Here is a 15,023-nt window from a genome sequence, read left to right on the forward strand (position 1 = left end):
AAGAACTGCAACAACCCCAAAGCACAAAATAACTTTCCTATACTTTCTACAAGCAGATTGCACAGCTTGCAGCCTGTCTGTTTTATTCTTTCCAATGTAATCTCTCACATTTTCTTCAGTTAAATTAGGTACAGAATATATCCCACTGAGATAACATCTGCCCCCATTCTCCTGAACCACTCTCTCGATAATTTCAATCAGCTCAGAAACCTGTGTATCCTGTTGTATTCCAGTTGTTTTGTTATTGAAAGCACAATATTTGTTCCCACACTTCTGAATGAGCTCCTTAAGAGCCGTATTATCTGAGTATCTCACATAGTCATGCAGTGAGCCAACCGCTAAGTCTTCTTTCCGGGTGAACACGACAATCATGTGCCTCAGGGCTTCAACTCCAAAAATCTCCTGTACTCGCTTCACTGCTTCCTTGTCTTCTTCAGTGTAACGGCCCAGCTGAGTCACCAGCAGCAGAGCATGGGGGCCTGGGGAGGACAGTGCGACACAGCGAACAATCTCTCTACATGTTCCTGTATCATAAACCTTTTGGTCAAAAATGGCAGGTGTGTCAATAACCACAAGCTCCCTCCCTTTCCAGATCCTTCGTCCTCTTTCACAAGTCACAGTGACTGACTTTGCCCTGAGTTTGGACTCAAACTTTTCTTCACCAAGGATGGAGTTTCCTGTTGCACTTTTCCCAGCTCCAGTTTTGCCAACGAGGATGATTCTGAGTTCCGATCTCCTGCCGTCGTCTGTGGCTGCTGGCAACAGGTTTGACAGTCAGAACATCATTGCACAGAGAAGAGTAAATGAGTAGGACATATCTAATTATACAGTTTTTAATTAACCTGCATTAAAATTGTGTACCCTGGGGCTGAGAGACCCAGACTAAATAACATCAATCCAACCCCACATCTCAGCTTGTCTCTGTCCTCTTGGATGTCTTGGCGTTTTAAACTGAACATGCCCAAACTGAACTCCGTATCTTCTCCCCCAACCTTCTCCACTTCCTTCTTTTTCTACCACCCTTCTCAGCACCACTGTTCTCGCTGTCACTCAGGCCTGGCTCCTCTCTGCTTTGTCCCACACATCTAGGCCATACCCACATCCAACTGGTTCTTCCTCCTCAGCATCTGTGAGACCAGTCCTTGTCTCTCCAACCCTACATCCAAGTTCCTTTTCAGAACCTCGCTATATTCTGCCTTGATTACTGCAACATCCTCCTCTCTGGCCTCCCAGACATACACATCAGACCCTTCAGTCCATTCAAATACTGCCACTAATTTGTCTTCCTTGGCTGTTGGTTTGATCATGCAACTTCACTCTTTCTATGCTGCTGTTGGCTCTCTGTCCAACAGTATAGGTTCTTACACCGCACTTGACACTGTCGATTCAGAGCACCTCTGTCTCTGGTTTTACACGGATAATCCCTGGACCCACACACAGAGCTGACACTTTTAGTACTGGATCCTAGAGTCAGATGTAAACACCAGGTGTATAAAAATGAACACTGGTGTTCTGGTCAGACCACTTCCTCATTCAGATGGAGATCAGAGCCTTTCAAATCTCTGAACATTTCACCATCACATTTAAGCTTCTTGTCTCTACCTTCGAATTTCTATAAAACTCTGCGCCTCATTACATATCTTCCCTTGTCAAACATTATATTGCTCCATCCCTTCCCTTCTGCTCATGCTCCTAACATCAACCTCCCGTTTTTCAGATGGTTGCAGAATTACCTCTGTGCCTTCTTCCATGTAGCCCACAATACGTGGTTTGATCTCGCTGAGCTCAGCTGAAAAATCACTACTGTGTTCACATTAAAGTCCCTCTCCAAGACCCACTTCTGCTGTGCTGCATATAGTGAGTCAGGTTGACTTGTCTATTAATTATCTCCTGTTCTTCCCTAGCTCTATACAGTCAGTCAAACAGGATAGCACATTTCATACACGCTCGTTTCCAGTTTTTGGTTTAAATTTGAAAAAACGTTGACCAGCTCTGTCCTGAAGTGATTGAGGGAGTTGGGGAATAGGACGTGCCTGGTGCACTGACTCTCACTCACTTGATTGGAATGAAGCTCTACGAAGGTTCCACTCTCATCTCCTTCTTGATCAAAAGTGGAAGGTTCTTGGTTTACAGTTTGCAGCTGCTGTAGCAGCCTGACATATGGATGAAATTACAGATACTGGGAGAGAGATTTTCTTTGTGGGGGTTGTCCCCAGCTTAGGAAATAGTTACAGGGACATGTCACTACCATTTCCCCAGTCATTGCATCCACGCTAGAGCCACAAAATAATTCTGGGTGACTAAAGATATAGTCAGTATATGCCTCAATGGCCTCTTTTGCTTTACAGGAAAATCTGAGCTGAGCAAAATATAGAAATGAGCAGAATAGGGCATTTTGTGTAATTGTCTTACCATAAAAGGTTACATTGTCTCCTCTCTGCTTCCCCCCATCCATCTCGCTCTGAAATATTTGTAATAAATTGTGTTATTTACAAACATGCTTTAACTAAGGAGCTCAGAATATAGAAAAATACTCATGTAGATAATCTCAATAGTACAAATAATAAATAGTAATAACAATAATAATCATCATTGCTATAAAGTTTGAGTATGGTCAGAAAAGTGAGTTTCTGAACATGACATCTTGATACTTCATGTCTAACCTCCATCTGTGTTTTCATCACATCTGCTTGACTTTGAGCACGTGGCTAGTCCTACTGAAGTCAAGAGAGTTACTCAAGTGCCTTAAGTTAAGCACATGTATGTTAGCCGGTGTGAGGCCATAACAGTTGTCCCAATTACAAGTAGGCTCAAACTGAGCATCTGAAAATCAGTTCTGTTATTGCAGCCTCACATAGATACATATATTGCAGCATATGTGCAGATATTGCAGCGTAGATGCATTTTCATCAGCAGTACAGATTCTGGAATCAAAACTTAGTCAACTGTTGATTCACAATGCTGAGAGAATGCCGCTTGTACTTCGGTACTGAAACTGCCTTGTACAAAACAGGTGTCAGTTCGTAAACTAAGTAGCTGTGACTCAGTCAGAGCCAATACTGGGGGAAGATAGCAGAACTAGAGCTGGGCAAAATTTTTCTGATAAAAATATTTCACTCAAAAATGCAGAATCAGGTCGACCAAAACATTTTGTAAATTCAGGTTGAATTTGCCAAAATGTTTTGACTGGGCAAAAAATTCAGAAAAAGTTAAAATGTTTTGTTTTGACATTTTCCTAAATGTAATGTTTTGATAGTCTGTTCAAAATGCCTACTCATTTTCAAATTTATCTTGACTTTAAACAAAGTTTTAAAAAGCTACACAAATTAAAAGACAATGTTTTGTGTTGGGTAAAACAACCATTTTAACCCACACAGTTTTAACATATCCAATTTGCCGAAAATATTGAAAATTTTTGTTTTTGTTCAAGGTGATTTTTTTCAATTCTGCCATTGAACCAGAAAATTGGTTATGTGCACAGCTCTAGTCATAACCTCAGTTTAAAACATCATTTAAATGTATTTGTACAATACTGAGCAAGTTGAAGAAATGGGTCAGATTAATAGCTGAAAATTCACTCTTATCCTGATTCTCCTACCTAGTGAAACTCAGACACCACTGCCCATGGAAAGTCTTCCAAATATCTCAGCCAAAACCTTTGTGAAGGCCACTGGACATCAGCAGAACAAATTCCATTGGCAAAACACAATGTGTTCAGTTGCGCTAACTGCAGACAACCTTGCATAAGGGCAGAGCAGAGTAACGCCAACCCAGGAGGAATACTACGGGAAATTGTGCTTTAGGAGGTCTGATGTCCCCTGGGGTGCCTGGAGTGGAGGGAGTGTGGCAAGGGTGTGGGTGTGCATTCTTCACTCTCCACTAGGATGGAGCTGATCTCTCCTCCTAAACACACTGGCCCTGCTCCACAGATGAAATGCTGAGTGGGAAGGGCAAGACCATGGCCCCACCTCCTCAACCCTTTATGGGCAACGTATTCAACAAGAAGAGGAGCGGGCAAGTAGCCCCTGAGAGTAGGGGCTATTCTTACGCTCCGCCTTTGTGTGAACTACATGAGGAAGAGGTTTCTTGTGTGTAACTCTCCTGCTCACTCCTGCAAGAGCCGCTCACAATTTAGCCAGTCTGAATGGCGTGACCATCCACACTGAAGAGATTCTCTGTATTTCTGGACATTTCTGAAGCAAGCGAAGCAGCCAATATTTCTCACATCCCACTTCAATGAGGGGGAAAACACTAAACCCATTATCTAATGAAACGTTGCCTAGATACATGCTCCAAAGTTACAAATGAAAATACAACAACTCTCTCAAGCAGCATTCTTATTTGGGCATTGTGCTAATGTTGGAGTATAGGTCATTGTTTAAGACACCGCTTTCCTCTGAGGAAAGCTAGTTTAATTTTGCGGATTGTAGTAAGGAATGGTCTTTAATGTCTGTTTGCCTCAAATGTTGCTTGCAAGAGAAATAGTTGCAGAGAAAATCACTGGAGAATATGTATATTAGGTTTACTTCTGCGGGAATTCTGTGCCACTGCACAATGCAGAATTTGCACACAATTAATGTTCTGCGCAACATTTGATTTTTTCCCTGCAGAACTGGAGCTGGAGAACTGGTGGGCACCACTAGGGACCACTGGACCCTGCAGAGCCCAGCTTCCCAACTTGCAAATAGAGGACACATCTGGGGGAAAGGGAGGCAAAGCTGCAGGGTTCCCAGCAGCTGCGGTTCCTGGCATGCCCTGAAGAAAGGAGACGGTGTGCAGGAAACTCAGTACAAGCCCAGTATAATCAGCAACAGACTGTTTCTGCCTCTAGATCCCTGGGCTCCAGGAGGAGGGGTGATGAGTGTCTGGGCCTGCATCTTGTCTCTGGGGGGCAGAGGTGCAAGTGTCTGGGGCAGGGATCCCCACACAGTCCCCCAAATATGCCCTCCCAGTACACACACCTTTCTAGAACCCCCAAATACCTCCCCCCATCCATGTCCTCTGTTTGGGAACCTCTATATCATAATACTACGGGAGCAGCATGGAAAAAAAATAATAGACTAAAAGACCAGAGGGACGGAGTTTCCCCCCAAGATCATAGAATCACAGAAGATTAGCGTTGGAAGGTAGCTACAGTAACACTAAATTTGAAAAAGAGCTCCAGAGGCAATTCTGGCAATTACAAGCTGGTAAGCCTAAATTCAGTACCAGGCAAATTGGTTGACACTGTGGTAAAGAGCAGATGAATATGATATAGGATCATAGAATCATAGAAGATTAGCATTGGAAGGGACCTCAGGAGATCATGTAGTCCAACGCCCTGCTCAAAGCAGGACTAACCTCAGCTATATCGTCCCAGCCAGGGTTTTGTCAAGCCACAGCTTAAAAAGCTCTAAAGATGGAGATTCCACCACCTCCCTAGGTAACCCATTCCAATGCTTCACCTCCTTTTTCCTAATATCCAACCCAGACCTCCCCCACTGCAACTTGAGACTGTTGCTCCTAGTTCTGTCATCTGCCACCACTAAGAACAGCCTAGCTCTCTCCTCCCTGGAACCCCCTTTCAGGTAGTTAAAGGCTGCTATCAAATCCCCCCTCATTCTTCTTTTCTGCAGACTAAACAAGCCCAGTTCCCTCAGCCACTCCTCAAGTCTGGCACTTGATATGTCACAAACCAAGACAAACCCCAGAATACACTAGAAAAAAAAAAAAGAGGCAGCAGAGTAGTAGTCCTGTTCCCCTCCTGCCTGAGATGCAAAAGATGTTCTATTCCAAAAACAAAAACTGAGTGCATCCATATTATTATCCACAGTATTCTTATCAGCACGTTAAAGACATATGGTTGGATGAATGGACTATAAGTTGGATAGAGAACTGGCTAGATCATCGGGCTCAACAGGTAGTGATCAATGGCTCCATGTCTAGCTGGTAGCCGGTCACAAGCGGATTCCCACAGGGGTTGGTCCTGCATCTGGTTTTGTTCTACATCTTCATTAATGATCTGTAGGATGGGGTAGATTGCACCCTCAGCAAGTTTGCAGATGACACTAAGCTGGGGGGAGTGGTAGATATGCTGGAGTGCAGGGATAGGATACAGAAGGACCTAGAAAAATTGGAGGATTGGCCCAAGAGAAATCTGATGAGGTTCAACAAGGACAAATGCAGAGTCCTGCACTTAGAATAGAAGAATCCCGTGCACTGCTTCAGACTGGGGACAGACTGGATAGGAAGTAGTTCAGCAAAAAAGGACCTGGGGGTTACAGTGGCAAGGAAGGTAGACATGAGTCAACAGTGTGCTCTTATTGCCAAGAAGGCTAATGGCATATTTGGTTCCATTATTAGGAGCATTGCCAGCAGATCGAGGGAAGTGGTTACCACCATGTATTTGGCATTGGTGAGGCCACATTTGGAGTATTGTGTCCAGTTTTGGGCCCCCCACTACAGGAAGGATGTGGACAAATTGGAGAGAGTCCAGTGGAGGGCAATAAAAATTATTAGGGGGCTGGAGCACATGGCTTGTGAGAGACTGAGGGAACTAGGCTTGTTTAGTCTACAGAAGAGATAAATGAGGGGGGGGGGATTTGATAGCAGCCTTTAAATACCTGAAAGGGGCTCCAGGGAGGATGAAGCTAGGCTGCTCTCAGTGGTAGTAGATGACAGAACTAGGAGCAATTGTCTCAAGTTGCAGTGGGGGAGGTCTAGGTTGGATATTAGGAAAAAGGTTTTTCACTAGGAGGGTGGTGAATCCCTGGAATGGGTTACCCAGGGAGGTGGTGGAATCTCCATCCTTTGAGGTTTTTAAGGTGCAGCTTGACAAAGCCCTGGCTGGGATGATTTGGTCAGGGTTGGTCCTGCTTTGAGCAGGAGTTTGGACTAGATACCTCCTGAGGTCCCTTCCAACCCTAATATTCTGTGATTTTTTATGATCTTTGAGGAAAAGGAGAAATGACCTATAGCTGTGCAAATGACTGACTTTTCTACTTTGGTAAAATCAAAAAAGAAAGAAAAGAAAAAAACCCCACTTTTCAGGTGAAATCAAAACTAGCATTTTATTTTTTCAGGAAACCAAAGAGGTTGAAAAAAACCCTTAATTTAGTTGGAGGAAAATGTTTCATTTCATTGCAGTTTTTTTTAATACTACGAGGTAAATTTAAAACAAAAGGTATTTCTGAAATGAAAAATCAAAAGATTTTGCTTGGAAAGACTTTCTCCCTCCCAGACCAAAACAATTCATTCAAATCAATCAGAATTTGAAAATTGTTTCAGTCAACATAATCTGCATTTTATGGCAAAAAAAGAAAAAGGAGTCACAAGAAATGTCACGCAGCCCCAGGACAGACCTCCCAGTGCAAACCCTGTCAATTTTCTGAAGGAACTTGGAGAGCTGCTGCCTAGCTAGATACTGGAAACCCCCAGAATCCTTGTTCTCTGTGACCTCAACCTTGACATAGACAATGTAAAGGGTGTAAATGTACTTATGGGTTCTCCCAGGCAGAGACTTTCATAGACTCATAGCAGTGTAGGGCTGGAAGGGACCTCTAGAGGTGATGTAGTCCTGTCCCCTGTACTCAAGGCAGGACTACATAAGAACTAGACCATCCCTGGAAGGTGTTTGGCTATCCTGTTCTTAAAACCCTTCAAATAATTAGGATGCCACAACCTCCTTAGGCAATTTGTTCTAGTGTTTAATTACCTTGACAGTTAGGAAGTTTTGAAGCTTAAGGATTAATCCTCACACTGAAAAGAATAAAACCAGGCATTATAGATTTGGATGTTTCGGACACATTGATTGTTTGTTCGTGCCACCCCAGGCTCCACTATGATAATGAGTGGGAACATCCTGCCTAACCATTTTGTGATTTAACATTTATGACACATTGGGGCCCTGTTTGTGAACATCTACATATGAAAAATTTCAGGATGTTCCCAAAGAATTTGTGATAATTTACAAGTGAAGTAATGTGCCCAGTGCGTATCAGGAATGTGGTTGATGTGTAAATCATGGGACAATGAGAGGGCATATAAAATTTCTTTTATTTTCTTTTTGTCAAATTGGTATTGATAGAATTAGTGTAGGGATAAGGATTTTATTATGTTAGTAAGTAAGTATAAGATGATGTACCAATGTAATGGGATAAGAATGTAATGATTTTTAGTAAGTATGAACGAGCAGTGAACGCAGTTTGAATCTGCTGAGATAAGACGGCGAGGAAGTAATTGCTGAGATAATGGTTCTCAGCCTCCAAGGGCAGGAGGGAGAGAAGATGCTTTTGTTTAAAGAACTTTTACAACCCAGATGGCCGAAGATCAGGATAACCCCAGAAAACAGGGGAGTTAACACCCAAGGACAGGAACAAGACAGAGTGTGAAACAGGAATGAAAGAAGAATAGGAAAGCTGCTGTCACACTTGCGATATCAAACGTCATTGACGATTACATCAAACAAGGAAACTATCTGACATGACAAAACCCATAGACCCGAATGGGGATGGATAAGTATAAAAATGGGGAGAAGAAACCTGGACTTTGGGCTCGTTCTGCACACCCCAAGGAGTTTTGTGTCATGACCGACAGAGCCTGGCTCCACCCTCATGTCTGAATCACCTGGCCAGTGATTCAGCTCGAGCAGCACAGAGGCTGGTAATTATATCCCTCCTGCAGAACTGTGTGCATGTGTTTTAGGCAAATGCTTTTTCAAATATTTTCTGTATTCATAATAAACGTGGCATACCGCATTGTCCCCTGAATAAGATCCTGCTGTTTATTTCATACGTGTGACAAAACATCTAGCTGCCAGGAGTCAGGAGTGGAAGATAGTGTCATGTTCTGTACACTCCTGAAGTTCTGGTATGGGCCACTGTCACAGACAGGATCCTGCGTAAGATGGGCCATGATCTTACCTAGCTAGGAGGCAGTATATGTTTTTGCGGTTATTAAAGCAGGAATTCAAGACAGCAAAGGAAGACACAGAGTCAAAGAGACTCTGTGCAGGCACCTGATTTTGCCATCCTAAGTTTCCAACATATACTTCTCTATGTTCTACTTTTTGATCACATGCTCCCAGGGGAGCACTGTTTTGGGGCCTATTATAATCTATAACAATAGATCAGCAATGAGCACAGAATGGTGGGACCTGGTAGTTCTGGAGATCTGGGATGACCAGCAGTGGCTGCAGTTCTTGTGGATGTGGAAGGTCTCTTTCCTGGTATATGACCAAATGCACCATTTACTGACTCAAAAGGTCCGGTTTTGATGAGTTTACAAGTCTAGTTTCCCTATCAAATTGGTTCTGATACATAGTAACCGAACCTTACAACCTCTGTGGATTTGTCTATCACTTGTACATACCCTCACAGTTTTTCCAACTGATTGATAGGTTGACATTTCTCCCCTTAGGTAGGGATCTTAAACAGCTTCTTCCTGAAAAATCAGTAGAACTGGTTAATATACACGAAAGCCAAGACCAAATCCCAACAGATATGTGTCGCCCATTGTTGCTGTGCAGACTGAAGGGTGGTTTATTTCTTAATTATTATTTTATTTATACAGTGCCATGAATATCCATGCCACATTACAGATGAAGAGAAGACAATGGGGGAGATTTTCTGAGGCATACATTGCAGTGCATGTTCACAACAGCGAGGTTCCTAACTGACATTTGTGCCTTTGAAAATCTTCCTCCATGTCCCTATAACGAGATCTTAGAAGCTAAGACCTTGCTCCTGCAATTGGAGCTGTGAGCATGGATGCTGGGCCTGGATGGAGGTCCGTTGACTGTAGCTATGGCTTTGCTAGAGTACAGTGGTCTGTGTGAGGGGTTCCAATTGCAGGAGCAGGGTCCAAGGCCTGCATCCATAAAGGGGCTGAGTGTTGCAACATCTAACTTTTAGGCATCTTGAAAAAAACTGAAATCCAGAAACCCTGGGTAAGGTGCCTAGGTTCCCTACACAATGCATGGGGGGAGACAGGCACCTGAGAATGGGATCTACAAAAGCCTGCATAGGCAAGGAGCCAATTGGAAATGCTAATGAGAGGGATGTGTTCCTAAGCCCTGCTCCCTCAAGGAGTTTGGTGCCTAAAGCCTGAGCTGCAAGGAGGCACCTTCTCTACTTGCAACCCACAGCCAGGAACCCCTCTCCTGCCGTCAGGCAGCTTAGGTGCCAGCCTAACTCCATAGAAAATGGCCAGTGATTGCAGGACAACAAGTCCCTTATAACCTGCAGCCCAGTGGTTTGGGTCCTCTCCCAGGAGATAGAAGACACCAGTTCAATTTCCTCCCCTTTACCTGATGAGAAGGGATTTGAAAAGGGTTTCCACATGCCTCAGGTGAGTGGCCTGGACTACAAACTTGTTCTGGCCCAATGCATATTTAATAAAAAGAGGAATGGCTTCAACAAGAGAGATTGAGAGAGACTCACATCAGAATAGTTCATAGTCCTATTGGATTGGGCCCTGCAGGCAAGACAGACATTGCCCTGCCTATCTTCACCTGGTTTGAGGATCACACTATGGCTTTGTTGTGGGAACCAGGGGCTGTGGCCTCATTTTTATGCAGTGAGTGGAGGCAGGACAGACCACTCAGGATTTTATTTTACATTAAAAGTCATTATTAATATATTTATTTTTTTAGTGCTGCTTGCTATTGTTTTGTCTCACACTAAGCCTGAATCTATAGTGTAGGTGAGCTGAGTCTGCTAGGATGCCTGTAGTAAATTGATAGCTAAAAGTAGCTAGGCAGGTGGCCTACAGAGACTGAATACAATACCATCTTTAAAAAAGTTGACTCTAAACCTGCAAAACTGTGCACATACCAAGGCCACATAAACATGGATTCCTACACTGTTACCCGTATCTCCCTTCCCTGGTCTGATTTTAGGTAATGAAATAACAGGGAAAGATTGAGCTGAGGAGGGCATAAGACAAGATGCAGTTGTTGGGAGATGCCTTTTTGTCTTTGTCTCCTCTTCCTTCAGTTAATGTCTCAAAGCCATAACTTTGGTCAAAGCAGGTAGAGGATAGATAGTGGGAAATCATTAAAGGTATCAAAAGATATGTAACTGCTGCTTACTCCAAGTCTCAGTTTGGCCCACAATGGTCAAAGGAGAAGAGGTAGATAGAAAAATAGAACCTTGATAGAGAGAGGAGCTGCCACCAGCAAGAGAGTGTGTTTTGTAAATTGGTTGTGTAAATAACTAGAACACAAAGGAAGCTTAGATGCTTACATAATTATGTAGATAAGGAGGATGGTCTGTTCCACAGTGTTAATGCACTGAAGTCAATGAGAATGTGGAAGGAGAAGAGCAATCAGTAGAAAGAAGGCTATTCTTTGCATCTCAGAGAATATTAGACTGTGCTGTATGTAACTAACCTTCATGCAAACTTTACTGTTTCTTCTTGTTTAGTTTTCCTCAAATTAAAAAGAAATAATTGATACTAACAGGGTTGTTTTTGTGTGGAGAAAACAGTAATCCCCACTCTAAACATAACTGTCACCCTCCCGTTGAAAAGGAGAGTAGATGCCCCTAGAGAAAAAGGATCAGCACCAAACTCAAGATTACCCCCCCCCCCCGCCACCTTCTACCTTTTCCTCCAAGGCCCTTATATCCTTATGTGGATGTTCTGAAACATCTAGGTTTTCAAAAAAAACAAACAAAAAGGAAAAATGTACAAAAGGGAAAAGAATTAGTAATCAATCACCAAATGAACAGGTAGCTTTCTTCGTAAAATAATTCATTTCTGTTGCACTCCAAACTGCAATACTGCAGGAAATCTTTTCAGGGATCAGTTACACCTCCTAATGATGGAAAAGATGGACTTGTAAATTCACAGAACACCTTTTAATAAATGTGTGTTATTCAAATGCTTTCATGCTTGTTCTCATGATTTTTCTGGGTCCATTAAAGTTGATTTTCAATAGCTCTTGGAGCACTGAGGAAGTTCCAGAAGACTAAAGGAAGCTAATATTGTGGAACTATTTTAAAAGGATAAAGAGAATGACCCAGGAAATTATAGACCTGTCATTCTGACATTGATCTGGGATACTGGATAATGGATAAGATAATGGAGCAGCAGTTATGAGCAGTTAAAGAATTCAAGGAGGGTAATATAATTATTGCCAGTCAACATGTTTTTATGGAAAATAGAGCCTCTGATATTAACTTGGTATTTTTTGATGAGATTACAAGATTGTTTGCTCTAATATTCTTACACTTCTGTAAGGTATTTGACTTGGCACTGCACAACATTTTGATTAAGAAACTAGAATGACCCAACCTTAGCACAACAGACATTAAATGGATCAAAACCTGGCTAAGTGACAGGACCCAAAATGTAATTTTAAATAGGTAATCATCCCTAAACAGGTGTTTCCAGTGGAATCTGGCAGGGATCGGTTCCTCGCCCGAGGCCATTTAACATATTTATTAATGACCTAGAAGAAAACAATATCACTGATCAAGTTTGCAGATGACACAAAGAAGGGGGAGTGGTAAATGAGGAAGAGGACAGGTCACTGATACAGAGTGATCTGGGTTGCTTGGTAAGATGGGCAGAAGCAAACACTATGCATTTTAATCGGTGCTTAATTCGCAAAGAAAGAAGTGGCAGCGTTCATGCAAAGTGCATTGCATGGCAGACACCATTCTGTAGAGTGCTCTGCTCTGCCCTCGCTGGTGTGACCTCACACACACACTGCACAGAAAACACCTCAACAGAAGATCTGCCAGAGTTTCACCCCAGCAAGCCCCGGCACAAATTAAGCTCTGATTTTAATACAGGTAAATGTAAACGTATCCACCTTGGAACAAAGAATGCAGGCCATACTTACAGGATGGGGGTGCTATCATAGGAAGCAGTGGCTGAAAAGGATTTGGGCATCATGGTAGATAATCAGCTGAACATGATCCCCTAGGGAAACTGTGGCCACAGGGGCTAATATAATCCTGGGATGCCTGAAGAGGGGAATCACAAAAAGAAGTAGAGAGGTTGTTTTACCTCTGTATTTGGCACTGGTGCCACTGCTGTTGGGATACTGTGTCCAGTCCTGGTGTCCCCATTGCAAGAAGGATGCTGAAAGATTGGAGAGGGTTCAGAGAGGAGCCGTGGGATTGACTAAAGGATTAGAAAGCGTGCCTTAGAGTGAGAGACTCAAGAAGGTCAGTCTGTTTATTTTAACAAAGAGAAAGTGAAGGGGTGACTTGATCACAGTGTATGGGTACCTAGGTGGGGAACAAGACTTTGATAATGGGATCTTTAATCTAGCAGACAAAGATATAACAATCCAATGGCTGGAAGTTGAAGCAAGAGAAATTCAGACTGGAAATAAGGCACAAATTTATAAAGAGAGACAGTAATTAACCACTGGAATAATTTACCAAGAGTTGTGGTGGTTTCTCTATCAATGGAAAATTTAAATCAAGATTGGATATATTTCTAAAGCGCCACAAAGTCTAAATAGCCCAGTAGAGTCCTGGGATGTGTTCATACCCCACTGAGAGGGAACCCAGCCCAGCAGAGCACACATGACCATGTTAAGGACGTCTGCAGAGTCTGTGATTGGCATCTCAAGGGGGCGGAATCTGGGAAGCTTAAAACATTCAGAATTCCTCAGAAACCTGCAGTATCCATTCTGATTTATGTATTTACGTTCAAAAACGTAGTTTTTCTCTTGGAATTAAATACCTGATATACAATTATTTACCTAAGTTTCATTACCACAAAGCAGTTTCCAAGGGAATCTCCTTTCTCCTTTGAAGTGTTTGGTACAGGAATGATTTAGTCACCAAGATCCAGATAGTTAAAGGTATTTAGGTGCCTAATGGTGCAGATAGACACCCAGTGGGATTTTCAAAATCACCTAAGCAGGTTTGGTGCCTAAATTCCACAGAAATTATTGAACAGGCTTAAAATGCTTTAAATATTTCTTGTAAAAATGTGAGCAGATGAAAAATTAGGAGCTAGCTGCTACTCTATGAACTGAGAAAACTCTGTTCTTCTCAGGAGTCGGTGGAAACACTGAAAAAAATCTCACTTTTCCATTGCACTTCCATCACTTATCTCCGTGATTCTGTGTACACTATTTTAAACCAAACCCCCACAAGGTATTCTAGATGTGTACAAGGTTTGATGGTATGAGGTTCTGAGTGCCCGCAGCGAAGGTCTGAGGGCACTGGGCATCTCTGCACCCCAGCTGAGCTTAGCACAGGGATCGTGTAGGGAGCAATGTGGCTTTATACCTTTGTGCCTCCTCTAACTTCGGACAAGGGCAGGTGCAAAGGGAGGCCTGGACTCTCTCATCGGTACAGTAGCCTCCAGGCTGCCCAAAGTTACACGCAGCTGCCTTGGGGTTGTTGCAGCAGTTAGCAACAACAATTTATAGCTGTACATTTCGAGCACTCTCTCTCAGAACGTGATTCCCCCCATTCTCCCATGGGCTCCCATTTCTCCGTTGCAAACAGATCTCAGGCAGGCTTTAGGCACCCAAATACCAAACAGGGAAACTGGCTGGTTCCCTGCATTTCCTCCTGCTAACTCAGAAGTGTTCTCATTTTTCAAGCTTTGTAGCCAGTTTAAAATACCTCCTCTTGCCAATCCCAGCCCCCCTCCTCCTTCCCCGACACACACGTATGCACATACAACCTTTTCGGTGTCAGCTGAGCTTGGAGATCAAACCTGTGATATTTCTTCAATTAAGCAGATATTTCCAATTTCTGCACAGTCCTCCGAGCTGCTGGAATTACACAAAAATGTCTCAAGACTTCTGGTTTCCTCCTTTCGACAGTAGCGTCATATTAAAAGTTGATGAAACTTCTGTGAAAATGAAAACGAACTACTCAGTGACTCACATTTCTTTCTAAGTAAATGCAGTGAGATGAACTACTGCCACTGGCCCGGAAATACTTAATGATAAATAAACACGTCTGAATTTTACAGGAAGTGGGTTCATGCAGAACAGTAGTAACGTACGAGACCATTCAGCCTGCAACCAACGTTCCCTGTGTTCAAGTAGAAAACAACATCAAGAG

The 15,023-nt window shown here is 42.9% G+C and overlaps 1 protein-coding gene across 1 annotated transcript; it reads right to left on the reverse strand.

The window, feature by feature from the left end:
- Window positions 1-15: 15 nt before the first annotated feature.
- On the reverse strand, window positions 16-14,821 carry LOC137149376 (GTPase IMAP family member 2-like; the record flags this gene model as incomplete). The annotated part of the gene is made up of 4 exons (XM_067542874.1): window positions 14,638-14,821; window positions 9,349-9,420; window positions 2,413-2,461; window positions 16-752 (listed from the first exon to the last, which is right to left on the reverse strand). Coding segments are annotated over exons 2-4 (822 nt in total), but the record flags the coding sequence as incomplete, so codon positions are not given.
- Between the last annotated feature and the right edge of the window lie 202 nt (window positions 14,822-15,023).

The sequence above is a fragment of the Emydura macquarii genome, unplaced genomic scaffold, assembly GCF_026122565.2.
Source record: "Emydura macquarii macquarii isolate MOO-44397 ecotype Brisbane River unplaced genomic scaffold, CSIRO-AGI_Emac_v2 contig_741, whole genome shotgun sequence".
Lineage (NCBI taxonomy): Eukaryota > Metazoa > Chordata > Testudines > Chelidae > Emydura > Emydura macquarii.